The sequence below is a fragment of the Sycon ciliatum genome, chromosome 2 (assembly GCF_964019385.1).
Source record: "Sycon ciliatum chromosome 2, ocSycCili1.1, whole genome shotgun sequence".
In the NCBI taxonomy this organism is placed as follows: Eukaryota; Metazoa; Porifera; class Calcarea; order Leucosolenida; family Sycettidae; genus Sycon; species Sycon ciliatum.
In genome coordinates, this window is record NC_088644.1 from 22,979,282 (window position 1) to 22,995,172 (window position 15,891).

The 15,891-nt window shown below is 46.3% G+C and overlaps 1 protein-coding gene across 1 annotated transcript in view; it reads right to left on the reverse strand.

The window, feature by feature from the left end:
- The window catches only part of LOC135810798 (uncharacterized), a 53,554-nt gene that overhangs the window by 4,301 nt on the left and 33,362 nt on the right, over nt 1-15,891 (reverse strand). The window contains exons 4-9 of the mRNA XM_065324234.1: nt 10,163-10,263; nt 7,632-7,793; nt 6,634-6,729; nt 6,176-6,191; nt 2,953-3,069; nt 2,234-2,458 (exon numbers count right to left, since the gene is read on the reverse strand). Coding sequence (XP_065180306.1) covers nt 2,234-2,458; nt 2,953-3,069; nt 6,176-6,191; nt 6,634-6,729; nt 7,632-7,793; nt 10,163-10,263 — 717 coding nt within the window. The remainder of the gene's footprint in view (nt 1-2,233; nt 2,459-2,952; nt 3,070-6,175; nt 6,192-6,633; nt 6,730-7,631; nt 7,794-10,162; nt 10,264-15,891) is intronic.

Below are 15,891 nucleotides of genomic sequence, written 5' to 3' on the forward strand. Positions count from 1 at the left end.
TCACTCCTACCAATAAATCTAACAAGAAATCTTGAAAGCTCAGTGCCCTCGTTATGCTTTTACCTAGGTGATCAAGCGTGTTTTTCGAATTGATAGAAACTTCTTTGCAATACAAAAAGTACCCGATCATCGTATTGCAAAGACGTCTCTATCATACACGATCTTCCACCTCTGAGTGTTGTAACGGACCAGGGCTTCAGTGCTCTGATGGATCAGGTAACACCGGGATTCCTTGTTCCGTCGTGGAAGCATTTCGCTAAACTCATGCCAGAGCGACATGTAGGGGGAGTGAAGGCACTCTCAGATTGACTGAAGTCCATTGGTAGATGCTGTTTAACAACGGATGTGTGTACGTCCAGGGCTACTCAGAGCTATGGCACCGTAACCATTCACTTCATTACGGACAACTGGGAGCTTGAGAGTGCTGTAATAGAAACCAGCTTGTTACCAGGTTCACACAAGCGCAAGCGTGTGGCAGAGAAAGTTGTCAATGCAACCCAGGGAGTGAAACTTTCCCCTCATGCTGTGGTGGCCGTGGTGCACGACAAAGCCAGAAATGCCGAGCTAGCTGGCCGACTGCTACTGGATGAGCAAGTGAATCTGTCACTTGTGCGGCTCATCTGCTGCAGACATGTGTCCTCCATGCACTGGATGGATCTGCTCCAGTCCAGAAGCTCTTGTCCATGCCGAGAGAAGCAGATGGTGGCCAGTTTAGCCATAGTACCCCGGCCACAGAAGCATTACTGGCTAAGCAAGTGCAAATGGGAAGTAAGTGAAGGTGACGCGGGATGTCCCCATGTGCTGGAACTCGGCCCGCGACATGCTCAAGCGCTTGGTCCAACTTCTCCTGCCAGTGATGGCAGTGCTGACTGGTCGAATATGCATGCTGAGTACAATTCCCGTATCAGAACCACCTTTCTAAATACTCATATACTGTACTACACTATAGTGTCACATATCGACTCTGAGAAAAAAACAAGGCTGACAGCCCTTCAGTGTTAGTTGTAGGTTAGCCGAAAGAGAGTGAGTTGTTGGTTTGTCGTTTTCACATGGTGTCAGAAGTGGTCGAGTCACTGTGTATCAGTGTTGTGTTACCTCTGTCATAGCTGGCATTTTTGAGTATTTACTTCTATTTCTCCCACTTTCTCGCGTTTGTGGAGGCTGCAGTTGGGATATGGATCTAGGACTGTTGGCGTTTGCTCGTCACAAGCAGTTACGGGATATCTGCCGCGAGTGGCATCTACCCACCGGGGGTTCACACCCTGTGATCTTCTTTGACGGATTTTATGTTTTGTTCCATATCTCTGTAACCGAAATCTTGCTTGCCTAAAGTAAGGGACCATCGCAAAAGTTCGCAGAAGCCCCTGAAACGAAGAGCATACGTTTGGGGGGGAGGGAGTCGTGTCGAAAATCGCAAACCGGGCTTCAATTCAAAAAAGTATTGACGACATGTAGGAGCTGATATAGATTAGCATGCCATCACAGCCGGCGTAGATCGCTTGTCAGGACGCGTAGTCATGCGCGTGTCGCGTAGCTGGCTGCCTGTACACTGTGTGTAGTCTAGTACCAAGAGTCCATAAAACGCGTGGTTCATGGACTCTTGCTAGTACTAGTACTAGTACTAGTAGTAGCAGGGGTTCATAGGCCAATGATATGATAGGGTTTATGAACCCCTGCTGTGTAGTATAATTATTATAATAATTATTATGTGTGCAGCATCCAAGTGAAATAATGAAGCCCATATTGTGAATGTCGTTTCGTTTGAGGGGGGAGGGAGGGGGGTCAGGCCCGAAACTCACGGTCTTCGTTTCGGGGGCTTCTGCGAACTTTTGCGATGGTCCCTAAGTGCTAGTTCTTTCGGCAACGACAACACAAATCCCAGTGACATTGTCGAGCAGTCCTTTGCCACTGCCCAGACTCAGTTGAAGCTCCAGGGTGGTTTCCCTACGCATGGTGCACCTATAGCTACACATACTAGTAGTCGTACTGGGTGTAGATCAACACAATCATAACACATAGCCATACTAGCAAGGCTGATAGCTCTACTCCCCAGCACTAAAGCATTCTAATATCGTCCCGTACATGTCACTTTAGGGGAAGGTCGACGCGGAGAAATCGGAGATGCCGGTATGCAAGCAAGCGCACGGGTATGATTTCCGAGTTGTGAAAGCCGGACTTGCTGTAGCCTAGTATTTATACACCTTAGCTTAGCCATGTTCAAGTACTAACTTACAGATCATCATCTTGCTGACGTTTCTCATTGTTGTAGAGTGGTCGATGACCAGCAACAACGACCCATGGTTGGGTAGCCCGGTTGATGGCTCCGAGATCAGATTTCAACCAGTTGTACTGCACAGATCCAGGGCTGAGGTCATGTTCAGTGCTGATCATGACAAAGTGTACATTAGCTACATCTACACTGTACCAGAACACACCATTGCTTCCTGGAGACTGGGGCCTGGAGAACATAGATATAAACACGGGAACAACGGCCTTTACTACTATTGTAAAGTCATCCAATTCTGAAATAATTTTCCAAACAAATTCACGGTTCGCGTGAGACTCGGTTTCTATATAGAGGCCGAGTTTTCCGCATCCGTAGGAACGCCACCACCGTTCAAGGATCAAGGCGCAGATGCAGCTCCTAAAGCGGTGGGAGGTGAGTAGATCAGCTCACCAGCATGTGGTCAAAGACCGAAATCCCATTCACTGCATCCATGACAAAATAGGTCCGGAAAAATAACACAATGATTGAAGGAATGCAATGTTCGGAAATATAATGAACTAATACACAACACGACTTTGTTCACTTTGTTCCTATCATAGTTTTTATTGTATCACAACAAACAAGAATACCTTCATGCTAAAGATATTAAATACAGCTAGCTTAGCGCATGACATGGGTGTAACACACACGGTCTCAAGAAAAACACAGTATTCTGAACTGCTTACATGTGGAATCGCTCTGCCGTGGGCACACCGCATTCGCCGTTGGAGTCATTTCCATAGTTTGCCCAGCTTGGCTTGTAGCTCACCTTCACTCCACTGGGGTCATTGGCCGTTGGTTGACTACATACAGGGGTACACAACATTAATTGTTAAGCTGCAGAATTGTACCTGCTGATCATTCCACTGGTATGATCTGGTGGTAGAGTGTATGCACTACATCGATATGGTGTTTTTAGAAGCAAGAAAAGTGCAACCCCACCAGCACTCCACTCAGCATGCATCAATTTCCAGCCAAGCTGACATCGAGCGCTGAGCTTTAAACCAGAAGGTTCCGCTTGGTTCTAATTACTGATTTACTTGCGGTGCACTTTTATTAAACAGGTTCTTTGACAAGATGGTTTGAATGTGAATGGGATGAGAACATCTTTCCTGCAAATCTAGCTGGGCATGTGCAAGCATGCCAGGCAGATCATTGTTTTTTCTCGCTTTTTAATAGCGGTGAACTTGTCCAGCCCGCTGCTCACTGCAGACTTGCTTGTAATACTAATGCTGACCAAGGAATGGTGTGCGTCAACGGAATAGCTAATTAGGGCGGGGTGAAAGTGTGACATGTGGACATGGTGGGTTCGGGGGGGGGGGGGGGGAGGGGGAGGGGTGCAGAAAAATATTTTGAAACAGCGCGCATGCTGCATTTGTTGCCAACAAGAAAACGACCGGTTCTATAATTTCTTAAATACCCGCATCTTCAATGTGCCTCGTCTCTTCACTCGGTAACAGTCATAATCTAATTGCACCATTCAAACAAGAATAACAGGATGAAACAAGTGTTGTAACTCCGAGTTTCACGCACTAAGCGATCATCAGAAAACTGTTTTCTGATGATCGCTTAGTGCGTGAAACTCGGAGTTACAACACTTGTTTCATCCTGTTATTCGTGTTGGAACTACTGTACAGGCGCGAATAGAAGCCCCTGGGCTCTATTTTTTCCAGAAGACACATTGAGGGGGGCTATATTTGAGAGAGGGCTTTCTTCGAGAGGGTGCTTTATTTTTTTAATGGAAACATTATTGTTTTACCCTATTCCTGCTGATCAGTACACACAGTGACTGCACTCGATTTGCTGTACGGTAGGTACCCTTGCCTGTAGTGTGTGTGTGCAGTAAGTACACCCTGTTGCACGTGCATACCGTACACGTTTCATCATGCACTGCTTAACCCTTTCACCACTGTCGACGTATATATACGTCATGACGTGTGCACCTGCCCCACTGACGACGTATATATACGTCCTCAGTGTACGTCGCGTTTGTACTGATGCCTCAACATCAGTGGGGCCTGGAACTGTTCCTCAGTGGGCTGAAGGCCCTGATCGACGTGTACGCGGCGTATGTGGCCAGTCTGCACTGCAGAACAGCCGCGAGCATCGAGTTTGAAGTGCTTATTTTGGCATATCGTTCAAATGAATTGTTTTGCTCAAAGTTCGTTTTCGTCATCTTGCCCTGCTGTTTCTCGGCAAGGTAAGTAGCTCAACTACTCTGTGTCGATGGAAGGAGTCCTGTGAAGCAGTGTGAGGCGGGTAATGACTCTGAGGATGATTCTGGAGACAGCGAAATTGTGTCGGAGTCGTTTTCTGAGGATTACGAATTTGCTGCTATTCAAAAGATCGCAGCTGACTCGGACGCAGGGGATGCTGGAGACCAAAGAGATTTGGAAAGCGATGCTGAAGTCTCTAACACCTAGGCATGGTGTTCTAAGCAGGAGCTGTCTGTCGTGAGCCCGTTTGCTGAAGTTCCTCAACTAAACTGCGATCAAATTTGAAGGTCAGATTTTTGAAAATATTTGAATTTGAAGTCAAGTGTACTGGTCAGACATGCATGCAGATCACAATAGAGATGTGCATACATGTAAGTATTGTATGTTGAGTACAGAGCCAGGCACCTACAGGATGGTGATTGCTATCTAATATGAATCCAGAATAGTCAACAATTGTGCAATTTTGAACCACTATCAGAAATTGCGCAGCCGATTGTTTCTTGAATTTTCATGCGTACGTACACCGGTACGCAGTATGCACTCGGCTGTTTAGGGAATGATTCAGACTATTTTCATAGCTGGATTGTCTTGCCAGTGAGTGTCTAAATCAGAGAATGAGCAGTATTGCATTCTCCATCAATATGACTTTACCTGTGCCGCGTACGTGCGTACGCGTGCGGCCAGAGATGAATCACCCTGGGATGCGCCGAGCACAGTGAGCCAACCGCTGCCACTACACCGGCTGCTATTATAGCTGATGCAGTTGCTGTGGTTGCTACTCCAGTTACTCGGCATCCTCACTGTCCATCATATGGTTTTGTCTTGAAGTAGGTAGGGCTGCTGGAGGATTCAAGCTTTACGAGGCGCCCAAGAAAAAGAAAGACCCATTCTGGATCGCGAAGTCGCATATAATGCAAGCGCCGTATAAAACGAGTTGCTGTACTCTAGTCTAGGTTGCCGTAGAACACCAGGATCATATCAAGCATGTTTATATGACATTTCTCCATTCTGAAGTCAACACTGACCAGTTATAGCACTGCTTGCCATTGCTTGTCTGATCTTTGTCGTCAATTGCCTAAATTGATTGAATTTTGAGGAAAAATCGCCAAAAGTCGCATATCTAAATATGGTGTTACGAGTCTCGTACAATGAAATCCTGCAAAATTTCTTTGGATTCACTGTGCATATGTCCATACCCAACATCTCCAATCAATTTTGGACCAGAATATGCATTTTCGAAAATTGCCATTTTTGGCCCAGTGGGAGGTGATTTTCCGGTCAGGGCTGAAAGGGTTAAGTAGAGACTGTGCGTGCTCTATTATAGCCCCGGGCCCGGGCTTTTATACGGGACAGGGATTTATTATTTTGACTCCCTCTGACACACGGGCTCTATTTGAGAGGGGGCTCTATTCGAAGGGGGGCTTGTATTCGAGCGCGTACGGTAGCTGTGTCTTTCGGTATTGAGCACTGTACTGGACAGCCTGGAATCTCTCTGTTTTAACCGCACCATTTAACCGCACCATTTAACCGCACCATTTAACCGCACCATTTAACCGCACCATTTAACCGCACCCTTTAACCGCACCATTTAACCGCACCATTTAACCGCACCATTTAACTGCACCATTTAACCGCACCATTTAACTGTACCATTGCCGTGGAGGATAAGTTGCCTTCTAGACCGACCACTTACCCTACATATCCATACTCTATGGTGACATTGCAGGTGGGGTGCACGAGGAGATGAGCGGTTTGGCAAAAGAAATCACATAGAAAGAAGAAGAAAAACAAGGTGAATATGTCTTCTGGAAAGTCACTGTCACAGCTAAAGTACAATCTCAAACGTCTCTAGAAGTTGGGAGATGACAGAAAAGCATCCGTGCCTCATGTCGAAGACGGACTTCAATGCAATAGCAATACGTGTACATGTACGCACCAGTAACAACTTTTCATGATGTACACTGACTTATCAATTACAGCATGGTGCGGGGAAATCCCCTAGTAGTCCAGGATGTGCAGATTGAACTTTGTCTACTATCTGCCCTTATAATATACCGGACCCCAGTCCCCCCCCCCCCCTCCCGGGGTCTTGATGTAACTCTGTGTGGATATCATGATCTGTGTATTATAGAACTATTATATATGGCTTACCGTAGTTTCCCACACCCACGTGGTATGGCACTCGTGTTGCTACGGGCTCGATACGATAGAAGAACCTCTCCCAGACATACCCCTTGCCAGTAGCATCTGCACACGGCAAGCAGGGAGCAGTAGAATCTCTCGCTGTCAACAACACCTCTCTATAAAAGGGTACACATTCGCACTTTCGAGTGCTTACAGAGAGAAAAGGTTAAATTTTGATAACTACCAAGACCTATCCGTGCATAACACCATGCCTGGTTCTGGTGGGTACAAGTTTGACAGAACTCACTTCGGATCTGATATATCCTGTACAGCATTTAGGAGCAGCATTTGACACATGGTCGCGGGGTGGTGGTGTCCCACGTACGCGGAAAGGTAGTTCTCGACATGCGCCATGCATGCTTCTCTTATTATAGTAAAATAAAACTACTCTTCTTTTTCAACTCGGATGATGAGCCAATTAAATTCAATTGGAGAAGTGTTGGAGCTAGGCTTCAGGTCGCCGAATGTCTCAGTACTCCTTGTCAATTTTGTGCCATTTTGTCGCACTCGCTGACTGTATAAGATCTGGTTACGTTGGTGGACAGTTAGTCATAACTCGTAACATTTTGTCCTCCTTTTTTCTTTTCTTTTTTACGACTGCATTACATGCAGTACAATGCTGTTATACAGGCTGTTAGCTAAGTAACAAAAACGCTTGCACTTGCACACTGGTATAGCTGCTAGTGTTACACCAATGCCGCGTTGACTTTGCAACACTGTGGCCGAGTCTAAGCGTGAGCATTCTCGGCATCAGGCAGGTGCTCTATCTCGCTGAAAAAATGCAATTTCTGATCCCGGCAGGGGATCTGGTGTGCATAAAGATGTCAGCAAAAGGAGAAAGCCGACCGACCCGCTTTTTCGGGCAAATCACCCTAAACAAAGGTTTTTTCTTCACTGTCAGAAAATTATCGATTTACACGTGTACGTAACTTTCTACGCATGAAAGCAATGCAGACTGATCTTACGGGATAGGCCACCCACATGGGCAATCATATCGATGGTGCCACTGTCGTTCAGCCACCTGTTCTGGATTAAGTCCACAACAGACTTGGACTTGCTGTTGGTGGGCAAACTCGAGACATTCTTGCCGCCCCAGACACCCATGTCAGCAAAAGCAATTATACGACCTGCAGCAGAGCAATAGAAGAGAATTACACAACAAGATGGCGGTTAAAAAGATAGCTGATTGCTATCAACAAGATGGTGGTTAACGGTGCTGGTAACAGGTGGTGGTTAAAGATGGTGATTAAAGGTGGCAGATTATTATGGTCAGTAATGACAAAAAAGCACTCTTCTTTTACTTTGTTGTTTTCCACAGACCATTGGCCTACTGACAGGATCCCGAAGGCAGGAGAGCGAAGTTCATTCATATCAATTTTCTCTTATCCGGACCTGCAAGTTACGTGCATCTCGGTCTAGCTAGTGCCCTGTGGGGGAGTTTTCATTGAAATATTACCAATTTACCATTATAAATAGTTAATGGTAGAGAAACGGACCAAAGAACTACAAGTTACGCTATAATGTCCACTAACACCACCAGTTATATGAAAATCAGCTCATGCGATGACATTGCACAAAACTGACCGACAGCACTAAAATAGTCCTTGGTCCTTTTTCCCTACTATAAATAATCATTGGCTCTCCATCCGAAGCTATACAATGACGTCATATGCCAGATCTCTGTGACTTCCCCATCAACATGTGCCTGATTCAGAGTCATGGACAGTGCCCGGTTCCGAAACTCCCGGATACGAGAGATACTAGCGAGCGTAACTTGTTCCCTTCTTTTTCCGGAGGTGGCCGAATTTGAACCATTGCTGCAAGGCACCGGAACTAATCACTAGGCCAGCCTTACACTGACTGGTGCAGTTATAATTATTGTATTGAAGACTTCAGCACGGAGCCACTTTCTATCACAATGAGGCGGTGTCTACAAGTACCACCATCCATTCTACTTTATAGTGCATAGGATCTGGTGCCATTTAGATTGATTTAAGGGAAGCTCTCATACTGCAGTGGATTTGCGCATCTGTCTTGATGGCCATGGCAGCTGGCATGCAAGTCTTAATGGCCAAGCCAACTGATGTGCAAGTCACGCTGCACATCTAAGCCGAGAATGCTACAGGTACTGAATGGATTACTTTGGATTACTTTTTTTGTCTGGCTGACAGCAAAATTAACGTAAATCAAGCCTTTTAAGTCTCACAACCACTGGTGTAAGCGCTGAAAACCCCACCAGCCGCATCCACATGATCTACTCAGTGTGCTTGGCCACAAGTTCCTAGTTGACTGTGGATAGCAGCACGGGACAAATAGCAACGTCACAGGATGATCCTTGATGTCCGAATAAATAATTGCTTTCATGCCAATCGTATATTTAGCAACGTCACAGGATGATCCTTGATGTCAGCCTGTCAGCCTGTCAGGGGTATCACTTTTGCTATAGGATAAAGTCTATTGTCTAACTTAGTACCGTATTTCCCCGAATATAAGTCTTACACCTTTTTACACTAAACGTCATGGCCAACAAAAGGGGTGCGACTTACAATCGAGCATGATCTACTACTGAAGTGACTGTATTGAAATGATATGACATGGAGGACCTGAAAAAAGAGATGGGACTTAGAATCGAGTGCGACTTGTATAAATAATCGGGGAAATATGGTGTATTCTTTTTGAATCAATCTTCCGGTGAGTCCGTAGAGCATGAAAGTCGGAGTAGAGAAAAATTCCACTGGACCTTGCGTCAAGTTGTGTGTGTGTGTGTGTGTGTGTGTGTGTGTGTGTGTGTGTGTGTGTGTGTGTCACTGTGTGTGTGTGTGGGGGGGGGGGTGTATGTGTGTGTGTGTGCGTGTGCGGGTGCGTGCGTGTGTGTGTGTGTGTGTGTGTGTGTGTGTGTGTGTGTGTGTGTGTGCGTGTGTGTGTGTTTAGCAAGGTCTCAAAAATTAGTGATTGCGATCATAGGTTTAGTGACTTTTGTCCAAGTTCACAAAAAAAAGGTGAAGCCCGTACATCCTTGTTTCATCAGGTGTGAATACACAGTTTGGCTTTCAACAGAAGCACAGCCCGCCTCGGACGCCCAGTAGTTCCGCTAAGGTTTGTATGCGTAAGACTCTTGTGACCACCGCCGTGTTTGTATGTATGCATTCGCGTGGACTAGAAAGCACCTCAGTTCTGCGAACCCCCTCCCCCCCCCCTTCCCCCCCCCCCCCCAGACACGCATACGATGTAAGTGCGCTCTGACGGCGACCATACATCATTGCATCACAAACAGAAAGAAATCTCCGCTGGATATTGAATTCCTTTACTGCTTGCTCCACTGTTCTAGAAAGGCCTACATACACTTATCCCAATAGATACATGTTAGATTCAATAGATACATCTACTCCCCTTTGTCTTGTTGTCCAGTGTCATTTTAGTTGTCCTCTTCCCCTGATTATTAGTAGGGCTGTGTTTGCTAGTAAAAAAATAAAAAAATAAAAAAATGTTATCTTACAAGTTGTTTGTTGTCCCGTGTTTGTTGTTGCCTGTGGAGTTGTTATGTTTTGCTCTGGTGAGAGGGTAAGTTTGCCGTTGTCATCAGAGCCGTACCAGTACCTGGACAAGATAACACATCGTGACGGAGCAGTGAAGTGTCTGGGGCAAGATACATGTACTTTCAAACACAATGTCACGTGAGCTGAGTGCATGTAGGGAATAGCCACCAGCTGCAGAAGAATCCCTGTGTTCCTCGGTTACCTAAAATGTACCACGATAGAGTGTTCCTGCACGAAGAGTCACACCGGAATCACCATGATTTCAGTTACAGCGGCGGGCTAAGACAACTCAGAGAGTAATCATCAGCATGGAGCACTGATGACAATATAGTGAATGTGGTTTTCGTAGGGCTTGAAAGTGCTACGCCACAGCTTGCCCGGAGCCACGGTAATGCTGACCTTTGGATATTCACTTGGATCCAGTTTTTGTATGGATCCATACACATCTGGGTGGTTTTCCTTCACAGCATAGTGACACATCCGCCGGTAGTAACTGGACCCGGTCCTCTCGGTCAGGGACCCACTCCTGGTAAAAAATCACACCTGCGTGCAACACGAGGAGGGGTCCTATCCACTAACATATTGTACTTTGCCACGGGCGGGGTACATCCAAAAGTCATCCAAAAGTCACTATTTGTCGTTAGTTGATGTGACGGCTTACTTTTAAAGGTCGTTAGCTGTATTGATGATGATGAGCACTCTCGGAAGTCTGCTTTAGAGCTGCTGCGATATGCATTGCTTGCTAATTTTCGTAGTCGAAGCACTCTGGCACTAGAGCAACGAGCTATCTTAATTAAAGGGGAAGTAAAGGCTAAAATCAAATTTTCACCACTTGTAGTCTTTGGGGTGCAGAGTCGAATGGTCTTAGTCCGAGGAAGCTGAGACGCCCCCTTCCTCCTTTATTCCCAATCGAACTCGCCAATTCCACTGACGCTTGTTATAGACTGCATTCACTTCATATTGCCGTCGCTGCATGCTGCTCTCTCGCTGCCTCTTCGTACGATCTTACCTCCTTTCGCTTCATACAATCTTCTCCATTCGGGCATGTCTACGTTTTTTCTCATCATGGCTGCTGGCCCTTACCTGGCTGCTCTGGGCATGCTCGGATCATTCTCTTGTCTACCTTCGTAATGATAACTACCAACAAGAATTACTCCTCGTGTTGCTTGTGACTGTCGTGTGCCACAAGCATGCAGTAACTAAGTGTAAATTACAACAACGCTGGGTGACTGCGCCCTACTAGATGGGGATTTGTATGCAAAATGTCACTAAAAGCACCATTTCATTCTTATAAAAGCAAGGATGACCGCGATTGGCCCATATGTTCTAGTCTTTTGGACGCTGAGTCGACTGGGTTTGGTCCGAGAAGGCTGCTATTCAGCGTTCGGCCTTTACTCCCAATCGAACATGGTTGAATAGGCGGTCACGTGCTCATGCGTATACCAGTCACCTGGTCACTGTGCCTGCAGGGTGCCGACTACAACTTACTTTGAACTTTCGCACCAAGGTTCAACTCGAGTGACAGGAAAGCACCCAAACAGGCTGTAAGTTGTACCCTGCAGGCACGGAGACTGGTACACACATGAGCCCTTGGCCAACTCATCCAGAATAATCTTCTTTGGCATCCTGGCCCCGGAGTGTCCCCCGGAATCTTTCTTGTACAGTACTATTGTTGTACAGTCATGGTAAGTGAAATCCGACACTTGCCATAGGGGACAGCACCACAAATAGATGCCAATGATGTAATGCATTGTACCACATGTGTACAATAGAGCCGTATGCATCCCAAAAAGATCGAAAGGTCACAGCGTAGCTAGATACACACAGTTCACAGACATGGTACACATGAGGAGTATTGGTATCCAATCCCCATTCATTTTTGCCAGCACCTTTTGAACCTTGACTGTGATGAGTACGAATTCTGTCATCAGACAGTTAAAGTTGTATGTAACACATGTACTACGTATGCAGGGCTGCAGTGGCTGCACATTGCATGGTGCAGTCCCTTATGCTGAGTGTCAGATTTCACTTGCCACGACTGTGTATGGAGTCGTTTATAGGGAGGTTCTGCTATACGTGAAACGTAGAGAAATCACGTAGAGAGCAGGTGTCTGGGTTAGAGTCTACGGCTTCGCGTGTTTTGGCTCCAGATTTCTACGCGGAGATGAGGTTCTCTACGTTGTGGCACACGCAGAGAAAATGCATACGGATTTGCTGGGTATCGATCAACTGCATGCAGAAAACTGCCAAATATGGAAGGGGAAATTCCCAGTACACATTCCACGTGACTTCTCTAGGTGAAACGTAGAGCAGAACAGCATTTCTTTACGTCACGGGAACGCGAAGAAAGTTCGCGTGATTCTTTGCGTCGCGTTTCCAAAACGTAGAGCAGAACCTCCCTTATGTCTATCTAACTCCCAGCTGTGGCAAGTGAAATCCGACACTTGCCATATATAGGGGACACCAATGATGTAATGCACTGCACCTAATTTGTACTATAAACAGATCGAAAGGTCACCATGGTCACAGCGTAGATACACACAGTTCACAAATATGGTACACATAAGGAGTATTGGTATCCAATCCTCATTCATTTTTGCCAGCACCTTTTGAACCTTGACTGTGATGAGTACGTGTTTTGTCATCAGACAGATAAAGTTGTATGTAACACATGTACTGTACGTATGCAGGGCTGCAGGGGCTGCAGACTAGCAGACTGCATGGTGCAGTCCCTTATGCCAAGTGTCGAATTTCACTTGCCACAACTGTACTTCAAAGTATGGATCTGTCATCGTTATCAAGAGTACATAAACCAGAGTGTGCAACTGTGCATATCAGATCTGAAACAGCGCAGTTCGTGCACTACGTCACCCTGATGAGGTCAGCCAAGCCGCGACTTGCGTACAGCTCAAATTTTCATGTTTCATAGCCCGGAAATCAGCCAAGTTTGCTTGATTTTAGACGTCCTGTTTCAGGATTTCGGTGTTTTGTGTGACTGTGTACGCTGCGTACATCCACCGACAAGTAAAGTCACCAGGCTATCTGTATCAAAAAACCGAAATCAGGACAAACTCAGTGACCTGCACCACCGCGACTGGTTACGCAACTTTTCACCGTACCTGTGGCTTACCATGCCGTCAGAAATGACGTAGTGCACGAATTACGCTCCCACAGGAACCATCCCGAGTTGCACACTCTGGTTTATGTACTCTTGTCGTTATGTGTAGGTTCCATATCGGATCTATGCACGCTTGTACGTATGCTTGTACATACGTACATGTCTCACCAAGAGTACATAAATCCCCAGAGTGTGCAACTCCCACATACCCTGCTGTCCCGACAGAATTTCAAGTTGTCGTCATTATTTATGACGCAATGCTCCTTGCACCAGTGATTTACAACATGTGTACGGGTGTCAACGCATCACACGTTTTCTTTGCAATAATTTGTACAGGATCAGATCGGCTTCGGTCAACCACAGGTTCCGGATTCGTCTGATAATCCGTGTACAGTGCGCATTGCATCATCAAAATGACGTCAACTTGAAATTCTGTCGGGACAGCACCCATAGTCGAGTTGCACACTCGGGGGGGGGGGGGGGGGTATGTACTCTTGATCTTGGTCTCATTTATTGTGTCCTAAGTCTTAATATAGATAAACCCCATATGCGAGCTTTCCATAGCTATTCTGTTTGTACTATGAGCTTGTTTATGGTGTCTCTTGCATGCGCAATCTATTTCCACGGAAGCTAGTTTACGTTACCTTCAGCATTGACTTCCGTGCATGCTGCTTTGCACACTTCAAGTGCAGAAATGTAATTGTAGCTTCTTCGCCCCTTTTGGCGTATTCTATGTTGGTGTATTGCTGCGCATACACATTACTGCCTGCGCGCACGCTTTGGTTTAGCTGTGGTACACAGCTGCCTTTCGTTATTCTTTTGCTCTTAGACCTCATGGTGGTCGCCACGGAGTTTGGCTTGTCCACGAGTAGCAGTTACAACAATCAACAGTATGTATGACAGTGTTCAGATTAGTCAGAATCCTTGTAGCCGACATATGCTCTCCCAATCAGTTTGATAATATCATGCCCCGGCTACAGGGTGACAGGGTTGAAACTCTGAGCAGACGACGTCAGCAGGAGTGCCTACACAGAGAGTCAAGATGTGAGAAGAGAGGTCCCGCCGCCTCGAGAGTCGCCGTGCTTGTGAAAGGCTACGCTGACAGCAAGAAACGACGGAGCAAATATCCCGTCTGGAGACTCGCCGACTTTGTGACAAGATGCGTCAACAGCAAGAGACCGCTGAGCAGGCATCCAGTCGGCAGGAGAAAAGACGTGATCTTCAACATGCCCGAACCTGTTCCGTGTGCGGTCCTCAGGCGTAGGGCCGTCATCACGTGACGCACCACGGCTGGCCCTATCCCGTACATGTTACGTACCATGCCCGCAAAGACTGCTGGCCACATGTTGAAAAAGGACTTTCGACTGCAGGATTACAAAGTGACACAACTTGGTAGAATATGTATGTATGCGAAGTGTATCGAGGGAATGCATGCAGCGCAGGGCGATAGTGGAACCCAGGATAGGCCATCGTTGTTTATATCTATGTGTTGCGTCGTCTGCGCGCGTGCGCGCATATGTTTTTTTCAGAACGAGAGAGCTTGGAAGCTCAGGGCCCTACGCTATGCTTTTTTGCCTTGATGACCTAGACAAAAAAAAGCATAGGGATGTTATAAATTCTTTAAAAAATTTCTCTTTTTTTAAGACATAACCTGGGATTCGAACCCGCACTATCGCGCGCCCTGCATGCATCCCCCGACACACTTCGCATACATACTAATTCTTCCAAGTTGTTTCACATTGTGATCTTGCATTTGAAAGCCCTATTTGAATATGCATTGTGGCCAGCCGTCTTTGATGGCACGGTACGGTAGGGGATAGGTACGGGACAGGTACGATCGAGGGTAATACGACACCGTCTCCCGTACCGTACCGTACCATCAAACACAGCTGGCCACATACAGCTGCCCGCAATATTCAAATAGGGCTTTCAAATGCAAGATAATAACGCAAAGCAACTTGGAAGAATGGGCATGAATGCGAAGTGTATGGGGGAATGCATGTAGGGCGATAGTGCGGTTCGACATACAGCTGCCCGCAATATTCAAATAGGGCTTTCAAATGCAAGATAATAACGCAAAGCAACTTGGAAGAATGGGCATGAATGCGAAGTGTATGGGGGAATGCATGTAGGGCGATAGTGCGGGTTCGAATCCCAGGATATGCCTGAAAAAAAGGAGAATTGAAAAATGTATAACATCCTATGCTTTTTGCCGTCAGATACGGATAGCGCCAGGCGTGACACAAACAAACACACAAACAAACACCAAATTAAAGCTGTGTGGACCCTGGCTAGCGCCAGACGTTACTGAAGTAACGTCTTCTGCATAGCTACGAGAATAAATAAAAAATCAATGATGCACAGTACAGTGAGTGTACGATCGTGTCATCAGTCAGTGTGGATTGGTGGTATACAGCAAGTCATCAGTGTGGATTGGTGGTATACAGTGAGTCATCAGTGTGGATTGGTGGTATACAGTGAGTCATCAGTGTGGATTGGTGGTATACAGTGTGTCATCAGTGTGGATTGGTGGTATACAGTGAGTCATCAGTGTGGATTGGTGGTATACAG